The following is a 22,083-nucleotide window of genomic DNA, read 5'->3' as shown; positions in this document are numbered from 1 at the left end:
CAAACTTTACTGTTTGTGTAAATTTTTTCTATTCTATAGAAAAAATAGAATAGACTAGAAAAATTGAGAAGCTAGTACACAGAATGGAGTAAAGAAGCTGGAATGGGTTTTGGGGAACCAACTCACATTTTATAGTTGTTTTAACATCCCCATCCAAGAACAATGTGTGTTTTTCAAAGACATCCCCTTATTGAAATATGCAGAGAAAGTGTGGGATAAAAAAGCATATACTAAACTTCTCAGAACGAGTTTCTAGCAGTGGACAAGGGAATAGGAATTGGACAAACAGAGGAAAGAAGAGACAGTATGGGCCTTGCTCAGAGTGGCCACCATAATATGTCCTGAGCTAAGGACATGGAATTTCAAAAACAGTATAGGAAAACAGAAAGTTTTTTAGAAAGTTTACCCAGACAGACCAGTCTAGTTAAGAAAGGCAGGAAGAGACATTTAAAAACAAAGCAAAAGGCCAGGCACAGTGGCTCAAGCCTGTAATCCCAGCACTTTGGGAGGCCGAGGCGGGTGGATCACGAGGTCAGGAGATCGAGACTATCCTGGCTAACATGGTGAAACCCCGTCTCTACTAAAAATACAAAAAACTAGCCGGGCGTGGTGGCGGGCGCCTGTAGTCCCAGCTACTCGGAGGCTGAGGCGGGAGAATGGCATGAACCCGGGAGGCAGAGCTTGCAGTGAGCCAAGATCGCGCCACTGCACTCCAGCCTGGGCGACACATCGAGACTCCGTCTCAAAAACAAACAAACAAACAAACAAAAAAAAAGCAAAAACAGGGAAATCATACAATGAAATGCTGGGAATGAGACTAACTATGCCCGTCATCTCCAACATAACACTAATTACTGCTAATTATAATGGATCTAAATCTCTCAGATTGGATAGAAAAGGAAATGCTGGCTCTAACAGTTTAATGGAAAGAAAAGGGTTACATATTAAAAGCCGTGCATATTATCCTTAGCACACTAATGCAGGATAAGAAAACCAAATATCACATGTTCTCACTTATCAGTAGGAGCTGAATGATGAGAACATGTGGACAGATAGGATGGGGGTGGGGACAACACACACTGGAGCCTGCCAGAGGGTGAGGCTGGGAAGAGAGGAGAGCATCAGAAAGAGGAGCTAAGGGATGCTGGGCTTAGTGCCTGGGTGATGGGATGATCTGTGCAGCAAACCACCATGGCACAGGTTTACCTATGAGACAAACCTGCACATCCTACACATGTACCCCTGAAATTAAAGTAAAAATTGGAAATGAAACATTTAAAAAGAAAAGAAAACAAACAACAACAACAACAACAAAGAGAGCAGTGCAAAGCCTGTACCAGGCTTATCAGAAACAAAAGAATGAGAGTGAAAACATGGATATCAGACAAAGGCAAACAGCAAAATAACGCTTTACATTAGCTAGAGGAGTAACATCCTAGCATCTACCTAGAGTTGAATGGAATCGAATGGGACCGTTTTTTCCTGAACTGGCCTCCTTGGGTGGCCGACCAGGGCATGGTGAAGGGAAAAAAATATTGAAGCGAAACGTCCATTTCTTCGCTCTTGTTTTGGTCTCTGTAAGGCTTAAGAAGTTAAAAGCAAGATCTGATCCCTGGAGTTTTCCAGGAATTCGAAATAGGTATATGAGGAAAGAAGCTCAGTTATCACCCAGGTCTCCGGGAGTATCCCAGGTATAGTGCCAAGAGACCAGCTTTCCAAACCCGGTTCCCTGGGTTCCGAAGGCCTTTTGGGGGAAAGTACTGATGTTCGTGTTAAGGTTGGGAGGAAAGGGTTTGGAAGGCCCCAAGCGGCGCGAAGGCAAAGAGAAGATATCAAGAAGCGAGGCAAGAACTTTCCACAGGCCCACGTTGGATGACAGGAAACCAGGTGAATTTCTGGTGTTTTCCTACAGAGGTTTGTTACCCAGTTGCACAGAGCCTACTTCAAAATAAGGGTTTTTTAAGTCAACTCTTTTAATGCGAAGCCATAAGTTTGTGGTGGTGCCTAATGCAAATCTCCACTGTAAGCCTTTGCTCTGAGTGTCTTTTTTGTTAGTTATCCAAAGAGAATGGTGAAAACCTTGAGTCCGTATTTTACCTCTTTCCAGGGAAACGCCACAGGTTTTGCGACCAGCGGGCATTGGTGGTTCAGTGGTAGAATTCTCGCCTCCCACGCGGGAGACCCGGGTTCGATTCCCGGCCAATGCAATCTGTGGTTTTGTAACCTCTAGTTTTTAAATTTAGTTACCATAACTGTTCTTCAGGTAGGTTACAGACGCGATAATAAAGAGAAGAAAAAGGGAACTACTGTATAGCTTTCGGGTTCCTTCCGGAGTGGAATTTCTCTAAGCAGGTACTTTGCAGAGACTGTCTTTGAAGTAGCCAGTGTGTCTGGTTGGTTGGTCTTTGCATATTTGGCCCTAAAACCGGAGGGACTTTTATTGTCTCTTCTGGCGGATCCCTGAAATACAAAGAGTCACCTGGACATAGATTTCACTGCCTGGACCTTGGACAGACCATTTGACCATGTCTCGCGATGGAGTGCAGCTTAAGAAATAAATGACATTCCCGAAAGGAGAGAAGCTGTGGGGTAGGGCAGACACACGTGAGACAGGGGCCCCAGGGAAAAGGGAGGTATGTGGGGAGGAACCCGCCTGCAGATGAGGGGAGCTGCAGAGAGGGGCCTCGGACCTTCCTGTTGAGGAAGGCCCAGTCTTTGGTGGTCTCGGCAAAATGAAGGATGGACCCCGAGTGGAGAGTAGCACGTCCCCAAAATTCATTTCTATCACCCGCGTTTGTTTTACACGCCACCAGGCAAATCTTCTGTCCAAGGGATTCTTTTTATTGCTTCTCTTTAAGCAGCGTGGTGGGGAGGCCATGACAACCACTAGCTCTGGAGCTTTGGGGAGCAAACCTGGAAAAAGAATGCTCCAGGATCATCTGGTTTGTCCTCCCCTGTTTTCATCTACCCTTTTCCTCAGCGAAACTTATATGGGTCCAGGATGTAACATCGCAGCTGCGGCATTGGCGGATTAAGAGCCGCTGACAAATCTTCCCCCAAAGCAGGAAGAGCCCCATTTGGCCCATAGCCATGGAGTCAGAAGCAAGAGCAGAATCGAAAATGCTTTTCTCTATGTCGTTCTCTCTCTCCTACCTGTGAACATCAACCTTCCACACACGCCGGTTCAAAACCGCCTTAGTCTCTATAGGAGGTTTACCATTTTTCACAGTTCCGGTAAACCATGTTTCCTTCTTGCTTCTACAGTTCTTCCAGGGTTGAGTTTCAGGAGCTGCTCAGCAGTGCAGGCTAGTTCAATATCCTGGTTCAAAATCATCTGTCTAGTTTTGCTACTAGGGTAAAGTTTGCCTCCTAGACCAGAGTTAAGATGTGCTCCCTCGGCTTCCATTTTCTAGAGATAATTGGTATCATTTCTTCCTTAAATGTTTAGTAGGGAAACCATCTAGACCTGGTGCTTTGTTCTGGAAGGTTGTTAAGCTTTGCTTCAATTTCAGTAATAGAGATCTATTTAGGTTATCTACTTCTCCTTGTGTGAGTTTTGGTAGACTGTGTCTTTCAAGGACTTGGTCCAATTCATCAAGTTATCAAATTTGTGAACACAGAATTGTTGATAATCCTCATTTGTTATCCTTTTAATGTCCATGAGATCAGAAGTGAGGACCTTCTTTTCTTTTTTTATTAGTAATTTGTATCTTCTCTCATTGTCTCTTGGTTCACCAGCTAGATGTTTCTCAATTTTATTGATTATTTTAAAGAACTGACTTTTGGTTTTGTTGATTTTTCTCTCTTGATTTCTGGTTTTGTTTCCTTGATTTCTCCTCTAATTCTTAGTTTCTTGTTTTTCACTGACTTTGGGTTTCATTTGCTCTTGTTTTTTGAGTTTCCTAAATTGTAATCTTGAATTATTAATTGTAGATATTTTTTCTTTGCTAACATATACATTGAATCTATGAATTTCTTTCTAAGCAACAATTTTCCTGCACCTAGAAATTTTTTTGTAAGTTATACACTCATTTTCATTTAGCTAAAAATATGTAATTTGTTCCAAGACTTTTCCTTGGCCCAGGTGTTATTAGAAGTGTGTTGTCTGATCTCCAATTTTGGGGTTTTCCAGCTATCTGTCTGCTATTGATTTCTACTTCAGTTTCATACTTTGAATGAAGGGCATACTTGGTATGATTTCTATTCCATAAAATGTATTGAAGTGTGTTTTATGGGCCAGAATATAGTGGATCTTGGTGAACATTCCATGTGAACCTAAAAAGGATATGTATTCTGCTCTTGTTGGATGAAGTAATCTAAAAAGTTGGTTGGATCCAGGTGACTGGTAGTGGTGTCCAGTTCCACTATACCTTTATTGATTTCTTGCCTGCTGGATCTGTCAATTACTGAAGCTGAAGTCTCCCACTGTAATAGTGAATCTGTCTATTTGTCCTTGAAGTTCTATCAGCTTTTGCCTCTCGTATTTAGATGCTCTGTTGTTAGGTGCATATCAGTTAAGGATTTTCGTATCTTCTTGGAGAAGTGACCTCTTTATCATAATGTAATGACTCTTTATCCCCATGATTTTCCTCCCTCTGAAGTAGGCTCTGTCTCAAATTAATATAGCTTATCTAGTTTTCATTTTTGAGACTGAATTTTGCTCTTGTTCCCCAGGCTGGAGTGCAATGGCACAACCTCGGCTCACTGCAACATCTATCTTCCAGGTTCAAGCGATTCTCCTGCCTCAGGCTCCCAAGTAGCTGGGATTAAAGGCATGCACCACCACGGTCGGCTAATTTTGTGTCTTTAGTAGAGTCGGGGTTTCCCCATATTGGCCAGGCTGGTCTTGAACTCCTGACCTCAAGTGATCCACCTGCCTCGGCCTCCCAAAGTGCGGAGATACAGGCATGAGCCACGGTGCTTGGCTGCTTCTCCAGTTTTCTTTTGATTACGATGAGTATGGTATATCTTTCTCCATCTCCTCACTTTGACTATCTCTGTGTCTTCTTATTTAAAGGAGGTTTGTTGTAGAAAACATATAGTTGGGACTCACTTTCCATTCTTCCAGTCCCTTTCAATTGGTATATTTGGACCATTCACATTTAAAGTGACTATTGATATCACTGGATTAATATGTACCGTACGTGTAACTGTTTGTATTCTTTGACTTTCTTCATTGTTTTCTTTTGTGTCTTTTACTCTTTTTCTACCTTCTCTGGCTATAATTGAACATGTTATATGATCCCATTTTTTTCTTCTTCTTAAAATATGAATTTCATTCATTTAAAAAAAAAAACAGTGTTTTTGTTTTCACCCTATTGCTTGCCATATATATTTACAACTAATCTAAGTCAATGTATAAGTAATGCTATGATGCTTCATGGGTCACGCAGGTAACTTAAAAACAAAATTCCTTATTCCTTTCCTACCACCCTTTAAAACATTGCTATTATTCATTTGATGTATTCATAATGTATAATCATCCAATCTATTATTGCTATTTTTCTTATTTTGACAGACGATTATATGAATTAAGAATAAAAATAATAAAATATTTTATTTTATCTTCATTTATTTCTTCTCTAACTTCTTTCTTTGGTGTAGATTTGTCTCTGACCTTTGTAGTTTTTCTTCTTTCTGAAGAACTTCTTTTAACCTCTCACGGAAGACAAAATCACTGGTGACAAATTCCCTCAATTTTTGTTTGTCAGAGAGTCTTTATTTCTCCTTCACGTTTGAAGGATAATTCTACAGAATTCTAGGTTAGCAGGACTATTTTTCCTCCAACACTAAATATGTCAGCTGCATGCTGTTCTTGCTTGCATGGTTTATGAAGAGTAGTCTAATGTAATGCTCATCCTTGTTCTTCTAAGGTAAGGTGTTTCCTTTCTCTAGCTTCTCTCAAGATGTTCTTTGGTCTTTGATTTTCTACATTTTCTATATTATATGTTGTGATGCTTAATTGTATGTGTAAATTTGGCTGGGCCATGGTGCCCAGATATTTGGTCAAATATTATTCTGATGTTTCTGTGAAGGTGTTTTTTGATGAAATGAGACATTGAAATTAGCGAACTTTGAGTAAAGCAGATGACCCTCCATAGTGTGAGTTGGCCTCATCTAGTCAGGTGAAGGCCTTAATAGTATAAAACCTGACCTCCCCCTAACAAGGAGGAATTCTGCCAGCAGATTCCCTTTAGACTTGAACTGCAACTCTCTCCCCTAAGTCTCCAGCCTGCTCGTCTACCTCATCAGATTTGATCTCACCAAGCATCCACAATTATGTGAGCCAATTCCTTAAAATCAATCTCAATCTCTTTCTCTCTCTCTCTCTCTCTCTCTCTCTCTCTCTCCATCTTTATTTCTATCTATCTTCTGTTGGTTCTGTTTCTCTAGAGAATGTTTACTAGGACTTGCATGCCTAGGTGTACAGTTTTTAGTATTTACCCTGCTGGGTGTTCTCTGAACTTCTTGGATCTATGGCTTGGAATCTCTTATTAATTTTGGAAAAATACTTCTTTTCTTCCCGTGAGAGTTAGTTTTATGTGTCAACATGGAGAATGTTTTTGGATGAGACTAATACTTAAATTGGTGAATCTGGGAAAAGCAGATTGCTTTTCATGATTTGAGTGAACCTCATTCCGTCAGTAGGAGGCCCGACTAGAACAAAAAGACCAGCGTCTTCAAGCAAGAGGGAATAAGAGCAAATTCCCTGACAGATGACCTTTGGAATACATCTGTACCATCAGTTCTTCTGAGACTCCAACCTGTCAGGCCACACTGCAGATTTCAAACTTCCCAGCCTCCATAATCACATGAACCAATTTCCTGTGTGGTCATTTCTCAACATCACTGGGTGATCGGTGCCAGGACCCCCTGCAGATAACAAAATCCACGGATGTTCTAATTCCTTATACAAAATGATGTAGAATTTGCAGATAACCTACTCACATCCTCCCGTATGCTATATAAATAATGGTTATGTGGTATTGTTTAGGGAATAATGACAAAGAAAAAAGTCCATATATGTACAGTACAGACACAATCATAAGTTTTCAAAAAATATTTTGGAGTCAGGCCTGGTTGAATCCATGGATGCAGAACCCACAGATATGGAGGATCAAATGTAATAAATCTCTCACTCTTTCTCTCTCTCTATATATATATATGTGTGTGTGTGTGTAGTGTGTGTGCATTTTTATATATATAGTATGTGTGTATGTATATGTATATATATGACCTATTGATACAGTGGTAAGGAGTAGGGGAGGGAAGTGTTCTATAATCCTATGATTAGGTCTCAGTCTTGTGGTGGGCCTGTGCCCCTGGGCTGTGACCTTCAAAAGTGCTTCTCAAATTTTGTTCCCTCTTAGGTGAGACAGGATGGCTAGAGGTCGCTGGAGTTGGGTTTTTCCCTTTCCCCACATTGGTTAGACTCTGGAAACACAATTTTCTTTGGAGGGCACGTGTTTGTTAAGTAGAACAGAATGCACTGGGCATGTTTTTCAATGGTTACCTCTCCTTCCCCTCCAGAAGCATGCAAGGAGTTGTCTCCGATTCTCACCCTAAGTCTTCTGGAGACAAAACTCATGAAGATATGGGAGGCTCCCACTAGTTAGGCCCCCAGGAGTTTTTACCTCTCAGGCTGGGCTGCTGTCAGCTCCAGCAATTAGCCAATTCCCTTTGAATTATGTCTACCCAATGCTGGCTCCAGCGGTGGTTTCTGATTCAGGTAAGTTGTGATTCTCTGTATTTGCCCATGGCTCGAAGTTTCATAGGATTGGCATGTCTTAGGACCTCTATTTTCTGTTGCATATAAGTAGAGTTATTGATGTTCGGTTTGTTAAGCTTTTTTTCTGGTGAGAGTGGGAGTGATGGCTTTTAAGCGCTTTACAAGTCTAGTTGTAATGTCTGATAACCATGTGACAATTTTAGATCTCTTTAAAAAAATAATATGTTTAATTCAGGAATTGCGGAAAGCCTTGCAGCAGCTACAAGAAGAAATGCAGAACAAGAGCCAACAGCTTCGTGCCCGGGAGGCTGAAAAATACAATGAGATTCGAACCCAGGAACAAAACATCCAGCACCTCAACCATAGTCTGAGTCACAAGGAGCATTTGCTTCAGGTGAGTTTACATGATTTCAATGAAAACTGGGCTCATAGAACTCTGAAATTTGTTTATATAATTTTAAGATATTATTCCACCTGTGTTGAGTCCCCGCTATATGGAAAACATTGAGAGGTGGGAATCAAGAGGATTTAAAATAAATAGAAAACATAATTTGTGAATTAAGATGCTTACTAACAAGTGTAAGAAACAGTACATATAGCCCTGATTTAAGCAGTCTTTTATGAAGTCTTTTATAAAGACTTAATATTCAGAAAATAATCATTAAGCACCTCTGTGAGTCACACACTTTTCTGGGTGTTGGGAAGACAAAATATTTGGCTACTGTTCTCAGTTTAATAGACGAAGACAAAAAACTGTACAGAAACTTCCACAGAGTCATTTTGATGATAGAATGAAAGTTTGAGGGGAAAATGGAGCATTAAGAAGAGACTGATCTCTTCTGCCACCTACTCTAAGCTTCAGTCACATTGAATCCACTACATTTCACTGAATGTACAATTTTTTCATTGTTTGTGTAGTGTGCATTTTTTTTTTTTTTTTTTTTCTCTCTAGCATACCGTCCTCTCTCCCTTCTTCACTTAGGAAATCCTAGTCCTTTAATTAGGACTCACGGCAAATGTTACCTCCTCTGTGAGGTCTTTACTGACACCTGCAGGCAGAGTTAGGCAGTGCATCCTGTGTTCCCCTGGTAGCTAGGTATGATGCAGAACAGTTAATTCTATGTGTTGTGTCTGTTGTATGTTGCAGAATAGTTTACAATTTATATGTCTGTTATCTCTGCTAAACTTGTTACTTTTGAGGAAAGTGATCACATCTCTTTTATCCTGAATAACTAACAAATTACTTGGCAATTTGGTTAATATTGAATAAAAGAATAAAAGAAACTATGTTTTGGTCTCAGGAATTTCAGGAGTTCCTACAGTATCGAGATAACTCAGACAAAACCCTTAAAGCAAATGAAATGTTTTTTGAGAAACTTCGCCAGCACATACATGATAAAGCTGTTGCTCTGGAGGTATGTATCACCATTTTGCCCACTATGCGATGGATTATTCTATTTACATAGGTATTACAGAAATTTGTGTTCACCTAAATTTGCTGCTTTGGGATTTGGTTTTCTATTCGGCCGTCTTGTGGAATAAGAGTGATCAGGATAGGTTATCGAACAGATGCTGTGTGAGCACTTGGAAAATAGTGAGCATTAGAAACCAGAATTTCTCTAAGAGCAAGGTAGGACAGATTAAATAAGTGGAATGAAGGGTTTTGCAAAGAGAGAGATGCAACATTCTCCAGGCTATGGGGGATGTTGAGCCAGTATGCTCTTGCCCACCAACATAAGGCCTTCCTTCCCTGCTCCTTAACTCTGTCAGGGCAGATGTGCTTGGGGTCCTCTTCCTGCTGCCCTCTGGCCCCATCATAATAAATCAATCCTCCTGTGTTCCTCTCACCAGAGCACTCCCAGGAAACGGAAAGCCTGAGGGAGGCTCTGCTGTCCTCTCGATCCCACCTTCAAGAGCTGGAAAAGGAGCTGGAGCATGAGAAGATGGAAAGCAGCAGCTTTTGGAAGACTTAAGGGAGAAGCAGCAAGAAGTCTTGCATTTCAGGGAGGAACGTCTTTCCCTCCAGGAAAATGACCCCAGGTAAGAGGGGACCCATTGACAGAGAAGGAAGCATTCTTCATTCTTACGTTCATTCTTACATTAAAAGAAGGGATATTGGCAAGACAATTGGTGTCCTCTTTTGGAAACCTCAATGTTCCCTCTGCTATTCCTGATTTTTGTGTGTTGGGGCGGGGGGGTGCTTTGAGCAGAAGAAAGGACTTCTCTGTGAATGCCTTGTCACTCCCAAGTTGAGAGAGTAAAACTCTGTTGTAGAAGTTTTCAATATATGAGAGACATGAAAAAGAAGGGTTTCCACGCTTCCAGTTAGATATAGGACATTAGTCTCACCATCACCTAGGAAGCTTCTATACTGCCTGTGATGCTTGGTCCCAGCAAAGGCCCTGTAACTGCTTGTCAGAATGCAAAGAGCACTGTAGGAGCAGTAAGGAGACTGCTGGTGTGTCTGTTCTGCTCTGAACTAATGTAGGTAATGGTGTGTTTTCAAGCAAAGTTACTTGACCTCCCTCAGCCTCCATTTTCACATCTGCGAAATAAAAGTGATGGTCTTCATGACCCCCTGAGTTGACATCTGGGGCTCAGATGTAACCCTAACCGTAATCTTTATGACCCCCTGAGTTGACATCTGGCTCTCAGCTTATTGCTCTGGTGTGACTGAGTGGCTCTGCCATCTCAGTGGGCCTTGCCTCTCCCTGGTCAGACTGCAGCACAAGCTGGTCCTCCTGCAGCAACAGTGTGAAGAGAAACAGCAGCTCTTTGAGTCCCTCCAGTCAGAGCTACAAATCTACGAGGCACTTTATGGCAATTCCAAGAAGGGGCTGAAAGGTATGTGTTCTTCTCCCCTCACCCCATGAGCTTTTTACCCTTGCATTGGATGCTAGTGAGGTCTTAGGTCTTTCCTTTGGGAGTTGTGGAGATCAAGCTACAGAGTTCTGTCTCAGAAACCCCCACCCAAGCCTGGGGCTCCCAGTAGGAACTCTCATACACAAAGCCCAAAGGGACAGGTTGGTGGCATGAGCAAGACCCAGCCTGATCATTCCTAATTACTTTAAGAAAACATTCCTATCAATGTCTAGATTATAACATTTTTAAAGCAAAAGAACTGTCCTAATGATATCACAATTTAAAAAGGCCTTTAATATTGTCAGTAATACATACTGACAACCCATTCAGCCCAATGCAGCAGGCAGTCTGCTCCCACCGTGACCCTTTCCCTAGTGACATCTGGCTCTCAGCTTATTGCCCTTCCATTTAATTTTCGTAAACCCTGATTTAGTTTCCTGATTTTCTAAAGAGAAGGTGAACTGGAATTTGAAGAACTACAGGGGCTTACCAGGCTGGGCGAATAGCTTAAGTACAAAGCCATGGTGAGTGTTGAGTCAGTGGGGACCAGCCTGCCCACAGGAGAAAATTAAAAGACACGAAAACAAAACAAAAAAAAAAACCTTATAGAAATACCACTAATAGGACCTAAATTTCAATCCTGGATTTAAATGTTAAGGACATTTATTGAAGACTTTGCTACCTGCTTAAATAATAATCTAATATTTGAGAATTTTGATATATCTTTTCATTCTTCTTTAAATGGAGAAGGGTACTCAAAACATAATATTAATAAGTCACAGCAGGCTGCAACAGAGGACTGACATCAATGTCATGAAATTTAGCAAAGATAAAAAGCAAAATCCTGAGCTCAATTACAAATATCAGTGATAGAAATACAGGATGAGGGTAGAAATATAGGACAGGCAGCCGTTCATGGACTTGAGGGTTTGGGGTTTGGTAGAAACATGTTCACACAAGTACAGGCCAAAGGTTGCTAGATATACCAGCTCAATCTGACGCTATGGTAGTGTAAGTGTGATGTTCACCTGTGGGGACCATGTCTAAAATATTGTTAGATTAAGGGGCACCATCTTTGAAAAGGGCATTGACACACTAAGGAACATAATGAAGACAGGGCGCACAATGGTGTGGCCCAGAAATCTCCAACTGGTCAAAGAAACTAAAGAAATTTAGGCTTGCAAAAGATCTTGAGGACATGAGAACTGGCTTTGGATATTTGAAGAACTGTCAGGTGAAAAAAACTCATGTATTTTATGTCCCTCCAGAGGGCTAAGCAAAGGTGAAGGGCAGTGGAATTTAGATTCGAATTATCATAAATCCTGATTTAGTTTCCTGATTTTCTAAAGAGAAGGTGAACTGGAACTTGAAGAAATACAGGGGGCTCACCAGGCTCGGAGAATAGCTTAAATACAAAGTCATGGTGAGTGTTGGGTCAGTGGGACCAGCCTGCCCACAGGAGAAGCTTCGGGTTGGAGGAGTGAGAAGTAAGGATGGAGGAGCAGAGTCCCCAAATCTTGAAAGCCCACTGGTCAGGGTGGAAGTTGACATTCTGTATAGAGATAATTAAATTAAGTCTGTTTTTTTTCAAAGAAGATAAGCATATGATGAAAACAGAATTTTAAGATGCTAAGTCTCAGGGGATGTCCTGGAGTTGGGAGACATTAGAATCTGGGAAACCTATTGGATGGGTCTAGCGCTATTCTGGCACATTAAGAGATGACAGTCTAATATAAGGTGCTACTGGGAAAATGAAAGGGTATAGATAGATTTTAAAACATCTCTTTAAAAAATAAGTAAAATTTAGTGAGAACTTGGATTGAGGAAGAAGAGAGGAACATCATAAAACTTTGGGCAAAATTCAAGAGTAGATTATTTACCAAAGTCTCTAAAACTACTTCATCCTGAGCTACCTTTCCTTTCATGCTTTTCTCCCTGCTTTTTAGGACTCGTTTCAAAGCTGCAACCACTGAAGCTCCATAATCTCTTCTCTGTAATTTCAAAATTCAGTAAGATCTCCAAATTAAAAATTTTCAAATACTCATTTAGTGACAAAATCTAGATGAACTGACAAGAGGATATTCATAAGTCTTTATTTATCTACTTAGAATATTCACATAGCTGATTGCAGAGATAGTTATATGTTTTATTAAGGATTGTGGCTCACATGCAACTGGGTACATGTTATATATGATATATGCACCCTGTTGCCTTGCTAAAAACTAAAACATATTTTACCTTTCAAAATACATTTGGCCTTAAGGTTTTCATACAAGGTATTGTGGCCTTGTAGAATATTTCTTATATCTCTTCATCCTCAATACAAAGACATAAACTACATGTGGTGAATGCAGGTAAATATATATACATGTATACATGTACATATATATGTACATATATGCACCTATATATATTATATACACACACAACATATATACACACTGTATATAGGTGTGTGTATATATATGTACACACACACACACGCATATATATATATAGAGAGAGAGAGAGAGAGAGAGATACAAGTTGAAAAACTCAGTTATAATCCCTGGTCTAAGGTGTCCAAATCACATTCTCATACGCTACCAAAAGGCCTCCTCCTTCTCCTCTTTCATTTCTGAGAGTAAAGACTGTCAAATCTCTTTCTCCCTCATCCCCTACCCTTCTCTAGCTCAGTGCTGGCCTTCTACCTTGGAGGATTCTGTACTTTAGCCTACAGGACTAAGGTTACTATAGAGATGAAATATGGACTTATCCTCATCTGCCAATCAAATGCTCTATAGGTGCATGTGTGTAACTTAAACCGCAGGGAAGTTTCAGACTGGATGTGTGCCAGCTCAGTGCCATCCCAAGGCCACACACAGAAATGGTGACATCTCTATCATAGATGGGTTGCATGAGACTCAGATGATAGTGGGATCCTTGGCAGAAAAGAATGTCACAGAGGAGGGTTCTGACAAGTGCTTGGAAATACTTGGGTCAATGTTACCAGACTCCTCTTCTCTCTTAGCTTACAGCCTGGATGCCTGTCACCAAATCCCTTTGAGCAGTGACCTGAGCCACCTGGTGGCAGAGGTACGAGCTCTGAGAGGGCAGCTGGAGCAGAGGATTCAGGGAAACAATTGTCTGCGACTGCAGCTGCAACAGCAGCTGGATAGTGGTGCTGGCAAAGCCAGCCTCAGCCCCTCCTCCGTTAACCAGAACTTCCCAGCCAGCGTTGACCCTGGAAGCAAGCAGCTGCTCCTCCAAGGTAGGAAGGAAAAGGGACTTAGAAAGCCCTCGGCCAGTGGGGAGATCACCAGGATGTCTGTGGCAGAAGGTACAATCTGCCTGGTCCATGCTCCTTGGGGTCAGGTTGAAATTAGAAATGTTCTAGTTTAGCAGCCTGAGTGAAGCATGGGATTTAGGTCAGACCAGGCTCCAGGTTCTGAGCTTAGAGGTCGTTTGATTTGGGCAAGGTGTTTAAAGTCTCAGAGGTTTAAGCCTTAGTTTCCTCATATTTAAGATGAGGATAATAATAATATATACCTTATATGATTTTGAGCATTAAATGAAATCACTTACAAGTGCTTGGCACACTAAGAATTGCTCAGTAATTAGCAGCTATGTATGTTCATATCATTTTCTTGGATTTGCTTAGTGCTTAATATTAGCCAAGTGTTTTCACATATATAATTTCATCTGAAGTAAAGCAGGTTTTGCTCTCTCTGTATTTCACATAAGAAAACTTAGGTCTTGAGATATTAACAGACAAGCGAGGGTTTAGAGAAGTTATAGACAAAGTCAGGATCAGAACCAGGTGTTGTGATTTTCAGTCTGTGTTCCTTCCAGTTCATGGTGCCCTGTCTCCATATTGCCGACCTTTCCAGATTCTCTAGTCTCCCTTTCCCTCACAGGTGGGGAACTCAGTGTGTGGCAAAATGTTCCTGTACCTAAGGAAACAGGGCTCTGGGGAAGTCCTGGATGGTGGGTGATTTATTTTGGGTGGCCATCATTCGCTTTCTCTACCCCACCTCTTGCCTGCCTTTTCAGGTAGGCGTGTTTGACCAGGTCCCCCTTCTCTTCTCAACATCCCCCATCAATCTCACTTCTCCCAGTTTTCATAGAAATGTCAGTGGTGTCCCCCTAGTCTCTTAAATCGTTCAATTTCTACTTCCTCTGTCCTTTTTTCCTTTTAATACACTATTTAGTACACCATCTCCACTCACCTCCATGGCCACACCTTCAATTTCATTCAAATCAGGAGCCACTTCTGTTCAGTTTCTCTAAAGCTGAGCTTTCAAACTCTCCTGCCAGCTATTTCTGGGTCATGTGAATCTTTATGTTTCTCTGGTTCTTGTAGATGCTCATTTATCTGATAGTAACCTTATTTGTCAAATGAAGGTGACAATAACATGATTATGCTGTTTTGGCAATTCAATTAAAAAAAACACACATAGGCCGCCAAGCAAACCACCTGGCCGCCAGGAACTTCTCAGCTAACGTTAGGTGGACGCCTTGCCCTCCTCTGGGCTGCCCTGATGGTTGTGGTGTTCAGTTATGTCTCCAACTCTTCCTTCTAACCAGGCCTTCCCCTCTCACTGGCTTCCCACACAGCAGCCCAGACTCAGCTCCACTGGCACCGTCCCTGCCCGCTTTCTCCAGCACCCCCGAGGCCTGAGCTGGAAAGCAGGCACTGGGCCACACTTGCCTGAGCAGGACCTTTTCTACCTTCTTTGTGATATTTTCCAATTCCTCCACTATACGGTTGCTTTTTAGTCTCCAGCAAGACAACGTTAACCCACCAAGCCTTCTGTCTCCGTTCTTCTCATACAAGTCAATTTTTTTCAGTATTGGCTCATCAGAATGATGACTACGATGTTGAGTTTAGTCCTCCATAAATCCATTCATTCCTTGGTTCCTTGATTCTACATTTTAATATGTGCTATGTATATTTATACATATTACATTTAGTTACAGGGCATCGTATTAGATACCACACACAAATTATACTCAACACTCGGTTTATTAAAATACACCTAATAATTTTTCAAACTAGAGGTTTCTTTCTCATGGAACACCCCTCAGTCAAAGGAGTATCTTTTTGTTCTGAAGAATGGAAACATTCTGAACTCAGTGACTCACTGGCTTTTGCTTTTGCTTGTAGGGTATGGATAATTCTGTAAGAGGAGAGTCCTGCTACCTTAGGCCTCACTGGGGACGGCTAGGTGTGCATGTGCTTCACAAGCAGGGTGTTCCAGGGTTCCTAAAAACTGTGGCTGCCTTTACCCCCTAGATTCAGCTGTGTCCCCTCCAGTCTGGGATGTTGCGATCAATTCCCCAGCTCTGGTCTTCCCCAGCTCTGCTTCCTCTACTCCTGGCTCAGAAACGGCCATAATCCACAGAACAAATGGTAAATATGGCAACGAAAGGGCCCAGGGACTGATGATGGAAAGTGATTAATGCAAGCAACCTTTTGTTGTCTGTAAACATATTATCTGTATTTAGAGAGTTTTCTCTGCATGCCCCGAGGCCTTTAGCCCTACTCACTGCACCTTCTGTGGCTGCCTTTCTTGCCATTGTTCATCCTCCTATAGTTTACCTACTGCTGTTTTTGCTGCACCATAATCTCTCCATTCTTAAAAACACTCTCTGTATCCAGCTTGATTTCCTTGTCTGTGTCTGTGTATTTATTATGATTCGTCCTATTTCATTTGCCAATAAGGAAAAAATTGTCTCCTGGCAAATTTATCAAGAGATAATGTAAGAAACATTATAGAAGTATAGAAGCCAGAAGATCTCTATGGACTTTGCCCCACCCTTGTATATTCCAAGGCTTCCTTTCTTGTTCCCAGCCTCTTCCTTTTCTTGTCTCCTACCTCTTTTGAGTTGGAGTAAACTGACAATATCATTATGAATAACAGAAGATTCTGTTGTGTTGTTATTTTCTTTTTCAGGGTTGGGTTTGGATACTTCTCCAGTAATGAAGAGCCCTCCCAAGCTGGAGGGTGATGCTACTGATGGCTCCTTTGCCAATAAGCATGGCCGCCATGTCATTGGCCACATGGATGACTACAGTGCCCTAAGACAGCAGATTGTGGAGGGCAAGCTGCTGGCCAAAAAGAGTGTCTCTTGTGAGGTCAGCGTGCAGCTTCCCTGGCCTTGAAGCCCAAGGCACAGAGGTAATCACACCTGTAGCTTTAGATGCACTGTTTCCTTGTGCCCTTTCTTCCTTTGATGTTAACTCCGTCTCCCACCATTTTTGTTTTTTGGTTTTTGTTTTTCATGCTTTGCATCTCTCAACAGCTGAGGCTTCCTCTTCCATGTATAGCAGCCAGGCCCTGTCTTCTCTATTTTCACTGTCAGTTCTGCTCTGTTCCAGATGTAGCTGACTGGATATTTCCCCTCAGCCCCACAGAAACATGTGGCATTGCCTAGCAGCCTTTGGTAGCTTATTATCTACCACACTCGTGAAGGCACATGACCATCTGTGGGCAGAGTTGACACAATGGGGTGGACAGAAACTGAAGGATTTGCAGGTGTATGGCCCCCACATGTGGAAGGGGTGAGAAGCCTGGCAGCCATGGCATTTCCTTGTGCAGACTGCATAGAAGGAGGGAAGGCAGTCAGCAAAGCTTCTCAGAGCGCCTTGCCAGTGAGAGAGACCAGGCACCAGGGCTGTGCTGTCTGAGCTGCTGGAGACCCATGGATGCGTAGGGACAGCCCTGCCTCCACGGAACCCCACACTAGAGGGCAAGACACACACACAAGTAGATCAGCACAGTAAGGGGCTACAGACACAGCATGAGAAGCCATCCTCTGTGCTGTGAGGCCGCCAATGCAAACGTGGTCATTTATCTCAGGCAAGGAAGGTAACAGGTTCATAGAGGACACAGCAAGGGGGGTGAGTTTTGAAAGCCTTGTGGGTTCTGCAGGTGGAGGGAGGCATACCTGGTAAAGGGATCAGCACCTTAGTTCTGAGAGCTGCAAATGGTTGTGTGAGGGCTTCACAGTTCAAGCAGGCCCATGTTCTGTGCCTCACTCACAAAGGAAGCGGGAGCCCATGCAGGGGGAAGAAAGTAATCTCTCCGCTCCTGTGGTGTTACCTTTCCCCAGGTGCTGGGCAGCAAAGGCATTCGTGAGCTTCGGAGCAGCACCAGTGCCCTGCACCACGCCCTAGAGGAGTCGGCTTCCCTCCTCACCGTGTTCTGGAGAGCGGCCCTGCCAAGCACCCACATCCCTGTGCTGCCTGGCAAAGTGGTAAGATGCCAGTGTCCTTTCTTGGTTCGAACCCAGTTTTCCTGCCCTCCAATACTGTTCTGTCTCCTCACTGTCACAGCTTTCACAGAAAATCAGGAGCCACATACTGAATTGGGATAGACAGGACCTTAGAGGAGTGTCCCTGGAGGGACATCTCTGATCCATGGTGGCTGCTTTCATTGCAGCTCTGAATACATCCCATTCCCTGCCAGCCCCTGGCCCCTGGTAAGAAATCAAAGAAGAAGAGGAAGGGGTGTGGAAAAGGCGGAGACATCATAACCCTGGCAATCCATAAAGGTTCAGTTTCTTTACCTCTCTGCAGTTTGGCTGAGCTGAAATTCAGTTAAAGCTTCAGCACCCACCTCCCACCCCTCAGGTCCCACGGTCACATGATCACAGAATGCCCCCATGAGACTGAGCCTTTTCAGCCGCTGCCTGGAATTCCAGCATATCACTTCAGCTGGCATCTCTGGACCAGGCCTGGGGAAAGTCAGCCACCCCTCAGGATCTGCTCAGAGCTCAGGCTAACTCTGATTGGCAGACCCTCGAGGAGACAGGTTTCAGGATCCCCTCCCCAGGGATCCCAGCTCCAGATCAATGTCACCAACACCTTTGGGATCCAGCTAGGCTCATTCCAGGGAGACGGTGTTTTGCCATCTCCATATTGGCACAAGTATTTACAAACTTGCAAACTTTCCTGAATCCAGATCTCTCTCCCGAATATATCATTTCTGAACTCTCAATCTTGCCTGTGAAGGGAGAGTGACAGAACTGACATCAGGACTAAAGCAAGGTCCTCTTCAGAGCTGGGAGTTTTATTCCAGCCTGAAGTGACATTCTCTTAAGCTACAGGTGTGTGGGCCTGTGCTAGTCTACATGGGGAATTCCAGAGTCTCAATATTTCTACCTAATGGCCTCATCCTAAACTGTCCTCAGCTGGAGGTATCTGAGGCTGTGAAGGAGGAAATCCAGTTCAGGAGGGTAGAGAAGATTGTAGAATCCTTCTTGGAATTGGAAAGAGCCACAAAGCACAGGGTGCTTTAGTCCTTCTGCCTGTTCAGTAACAGTCTGTTCCTCTTATCCAGGGAGAATCAACAGAAAGGGAACTTCTGGAACTGAGAACCCAAGTATCCAAACAGGAGCGGCTCCTTCAGAGCACAGCTGAGCGTCTGAAGACCGCGAACCAGCAGAAGGAGAGCATGGAGCAGTTCATCGTCAGCCAGCGTAGGTTCCCTGAGAGGGAATGGGGGAAGAAACGGGCAGTCTTCCCGATGCCCCACTTGTGCTGCAGAGGAGCAGTGACCGGGGGGCTTGGAGATGTTGGGAGTGGTGACTGATTTGATGTCCCCAAACCTCCTGTGCCACGAGCAATTGTGGATGAAGAGGGAGGGGAGGACAGGGTGGATAGAAGGAGACTCCAAGCCGAATGGCCAGAAAGAAATAAATGCTTTAGAATTCTCAGCTAAGCAAGTAGGGTTAATTTCTGCTGGTGATTTCTACTCTGTGGTGCTCTTTTGTTGTTTCAGTAACCAGAACACACGATGTTTTAAAGAAGGCAAGGACTAACTTAGACGGAAGGAAACTACTGCACCAGTCAGAGGCACCAAGCCTGTCCCCAACCCACCACCATCCATTAGCAGATCTTGTAGGCGACCTTGGCCTGCTTTGGCCTTCCAGGAGAAGATTTTGGGTCCGCTTGCAACATCACAGGTCCTCAGTGAGAGTCCTGCTAGTTTCTGTTCCCATCACCCTCCCACCCCGTCAGCTCCTGCCCCTGTATCTTGGTTCACTCTCACATTGTCATCATCTCTCTTTTTCACTCCAGTTTTTCTTCTTTGATGCCGAGTCAGGAATCTGGAGAAATGCAATTCAGCTGACTCTTGAAGTCATTAGACATTCGGGAGTCTGCCTCAGAATGAGCTTTTGATAGAGGGATCTTGAGGCCAGTTATGTGTTCTACTCTTCATGAAAAAGTAAAAGCAATTTGCAACCTAGTAAACTGATTTCACTGCACACTCCTGGGTTAAGAACAGCAATTTGATTTTGCTGTATCTTTAAGCAACATGACAAAAGAGATCTGTTGGGTCTCATTTGTCTAAAAGAGAATTTGTTAGTAAATAACAACTGAATCTTCAGGAGAAAAATGTTACAAATGTACCAGACATTATCTATGTTTACTTAAAACACTAAGTGTTAATCATTCCCTAGGAAGTGCTTTGAAGAAAAACTTGAGGTATATGAAATGGTTTAAAAATCAGAAACTAAACCTGGACTTCAAAGCTTTGCCATAAGCAATTGAGCACATTCCTAGAAATGTTTCTAAATTGTAACCTGAGAGAATGTTGATCTCCACAGTGTGAAAATGGCTTGGGCCAGTTTAACTTGCTCTTTTTTTTTATTTTTTCACTAACTCCCTTTTGTTTTTCTCTGATAATTCTTCACTTTCCTGAGCCTCTTTAGAGCAACACTTACAGGATTGCCTCTGTAAAGCCTTATTCCTGTGCCAGAAAAGGTAACCCAAAAGTCTCTAGTATCCACTGGCTTTCTCCAGTGTGGAAGCTTTCCCCTCCACCTCCCATAGATCACTGGAAAGGACCCGAGGCCTCGGTTCTAATCCCTGGCTTATCACTAACGGGCGTGTGGCTTCAGCTTGTCCCTTAGTCTCTGTGAGACTGCTGCACCCTCATCTGTCAAAGATGGAACTGGACTTAGTTGAGCTTTGAGGTCCTTGTGGACTTGGTCCCTCCACACCCTCATTATGGCGACTGGACATAAACTTAACAGAGGACATCCCCACAAAATGTCCTCTTCTTCCTACAACAGGCTGTTTCTATATGTGCATGTTTCACGCTAAGCACTTCTTTCTCGGGTGGAGATGGCAAAGACCTCTTTCTACTGAGACAAAGTGATTTGGAGAGTCACCTGGCCCCTAAAGAGGCAGTGGTAGGATCCAGCCGCCCAGTGTGCAGTGAATTGGAGCAGGGATCTCAGCACACAGGGAGGTGGGGAGGCTCCCCGTAACCTCGGGCACCGGTTGCTTCTCCAGACTGTAGCGCATGCTCTTAGCTCATCCTCTTAACTGGTTCTCACCATGCTCCTGGCTTTGGTCACCCCATAGCTCTCACTGCAGCTTCAGGTAGCCATCAGTAGGGCCTGGCAATATACACTGATTTGGATTGTTTTATTTTTATCTGCAGGTGAAATCCCTAAGGGCTCTGTCATGTACTCCAGTCTTGTGACCCTTGCCTTCCAGGCACCATGCAAGAAGCACAGCCACCAGAAGTCCTTAAAACAGCAGGAAAGGTGGGCCTGTCCTCCTTTTGTGCAGCTACCTATCTGCTGAGGAGCACCTGGGCCTCGTTCCTCCAAGTCCACCAGAGGGTCCAGAAGAGGGAGTCAGAGGTGTATCCTGGTGGAGCTGGGAGAAAGCCAGAAAGCCTTTCTGAGAGCTATGGAATACCGTTAGCCAAGGTCCACCTGGCCCAGCACTAAGCAGAAGATGCGTAGTTTGCATAGAAGGTTTCGTGGTACTGCTTCTCAACAGCCCCAGCAGCTTGGGAACTAGCAACAGCACATTTCTGCCTCATCAGCTGTCCTGAGATGGAAAGTTCAGTGGATATAGGACCCTGATTCCGATGAATGGGGCATGTGGTACCAATGCTGGAGCTCCTCTGGCAGGTTCTAAAAGCACACTACTGAGCAGCGGTGCCCTGCCGGACACTGCTGGCGGAGCTCAGTGAGCACTACTCACAGATCCATACCTGACCCTGTTGGGTCGAGTCAGGCTGGGCTTTGGTCTGCACTGTAGCACCTGTGTTCTTTGAGTTCACATCATGAATGTGGTGACTTCCCAGATACCATCTCAGGCTTAACCTAGCACATCCAATTTCTTTTCTTCTATGGTATCCAAATTGGACTGACCTCACTTCAAATATGCTGTCCCATTTTGTCAGCCTATCTTACCTCAGGGAAATTGGGGACTGATGGCCAGACCAACTCTGTTGAAATTCTTGCATAGAGCAAACCTGTGCTCATTTTTAAGTGGCATGGGAGAGGCCCCCAGCCATAGTAAAGCCTAGTCTGTGTCTTCGCAGTGCTGATAGAATATGTGTGTGTGTATAAATGTATGATATAGATTTATATACGTTGCTATTGCCATATATTGAAGGCCAACATAACCGGTGGACAGGGTGGGTGACAGAAAATGAAAATGTTTTTGGTGATTATTAAAGCAAAATGTGTATTTAAAAAAA

General features: G+C 43.3%; 2 protein-coding genes, 1 non-coding gene and 1 pseudogene across 3 annotated transcripts in view; all 4 read left to right on the top strand.

The window, feature by feature from the left end:
* LOC141409347 (uncharacterized) overlaps positions 1-3,045 on the top strand; it is a 7,016-nt pseudogene extending 3,971 nt beyond the window's left edge.
* The window catches only part of LOC141407307 (myomegalin-like), a 22,849-nt gene extending 13,092 nt beyond the window's left edge, over positions 1-9,757 (top strand). Inside the window, exons 2-4 of the mRNA XM_073997757.1 lie at positions 7,965-8,123; positions 9,031-9,144; positions 9,581-9,757. Coding sequence (XP_073853858.1) covers positions 8,001-8,123; positions 9,031-9,144; positions 9,581-9,607 — 264 coding nt within the window. The 5' untranslated portion in view covers positions 7,965-8,000 and the 3' untranslated portion in view covers positions 9,608-9,757. The remainder of the gene's footprint in view (positions 1-7,964; positions 8,124-9,030; positions 9,145-9,580) is intronic.
* TRNAG-CCC (transfer RNA glycine (anticodon CCC)) lies at positions 2,137-2,207 on the top strand. Its single transcript has one exon. It is a non-coding gene; the product is annotated as a tRNA-Gly (tRNA).
* Positions 9,705-22,083, top strand: LOC102121035 (myomegalin-like; the record flags this gene model as incomplete). The annotated part of the gene is given in 9 exon segments (XM_065545256.2): positions 9,705-9,769; positions 10,449-10,573; positions 13,602-13,841; positions 15,867-15,983; positions 16,528-16,693; positions 16,695-16,752; positions 17,687-17,830; positions 18,916-19,054; positions 21,028-22,083. Coding segments are annotated over 9 exon segments (1,200 nt in total), but the record flags the coding sequence as incomplete, so codon positions are not given.

The sequence above is a fragment of the Macaca fascicularis genome, chromosome 1, assembly GCF_037993035.2.
Source record: "Macaca fascicularis isolate 582-1 chromosome 1, T2T-MFA8v1.1".
In the NCBI taxonomy this organism is placed as follows: domain Eukaryota; kingdom Metazoa; phylum Chordata; class Mammalia; order Primates; family Cercopithecidae; genus Macaca; species Macaca fascicularis.
The sequence above is the reverse complement of the archived record's forward strand: the minus strand, read 5'-3'. Positions and strand labels throughout refer to the sequence as shown.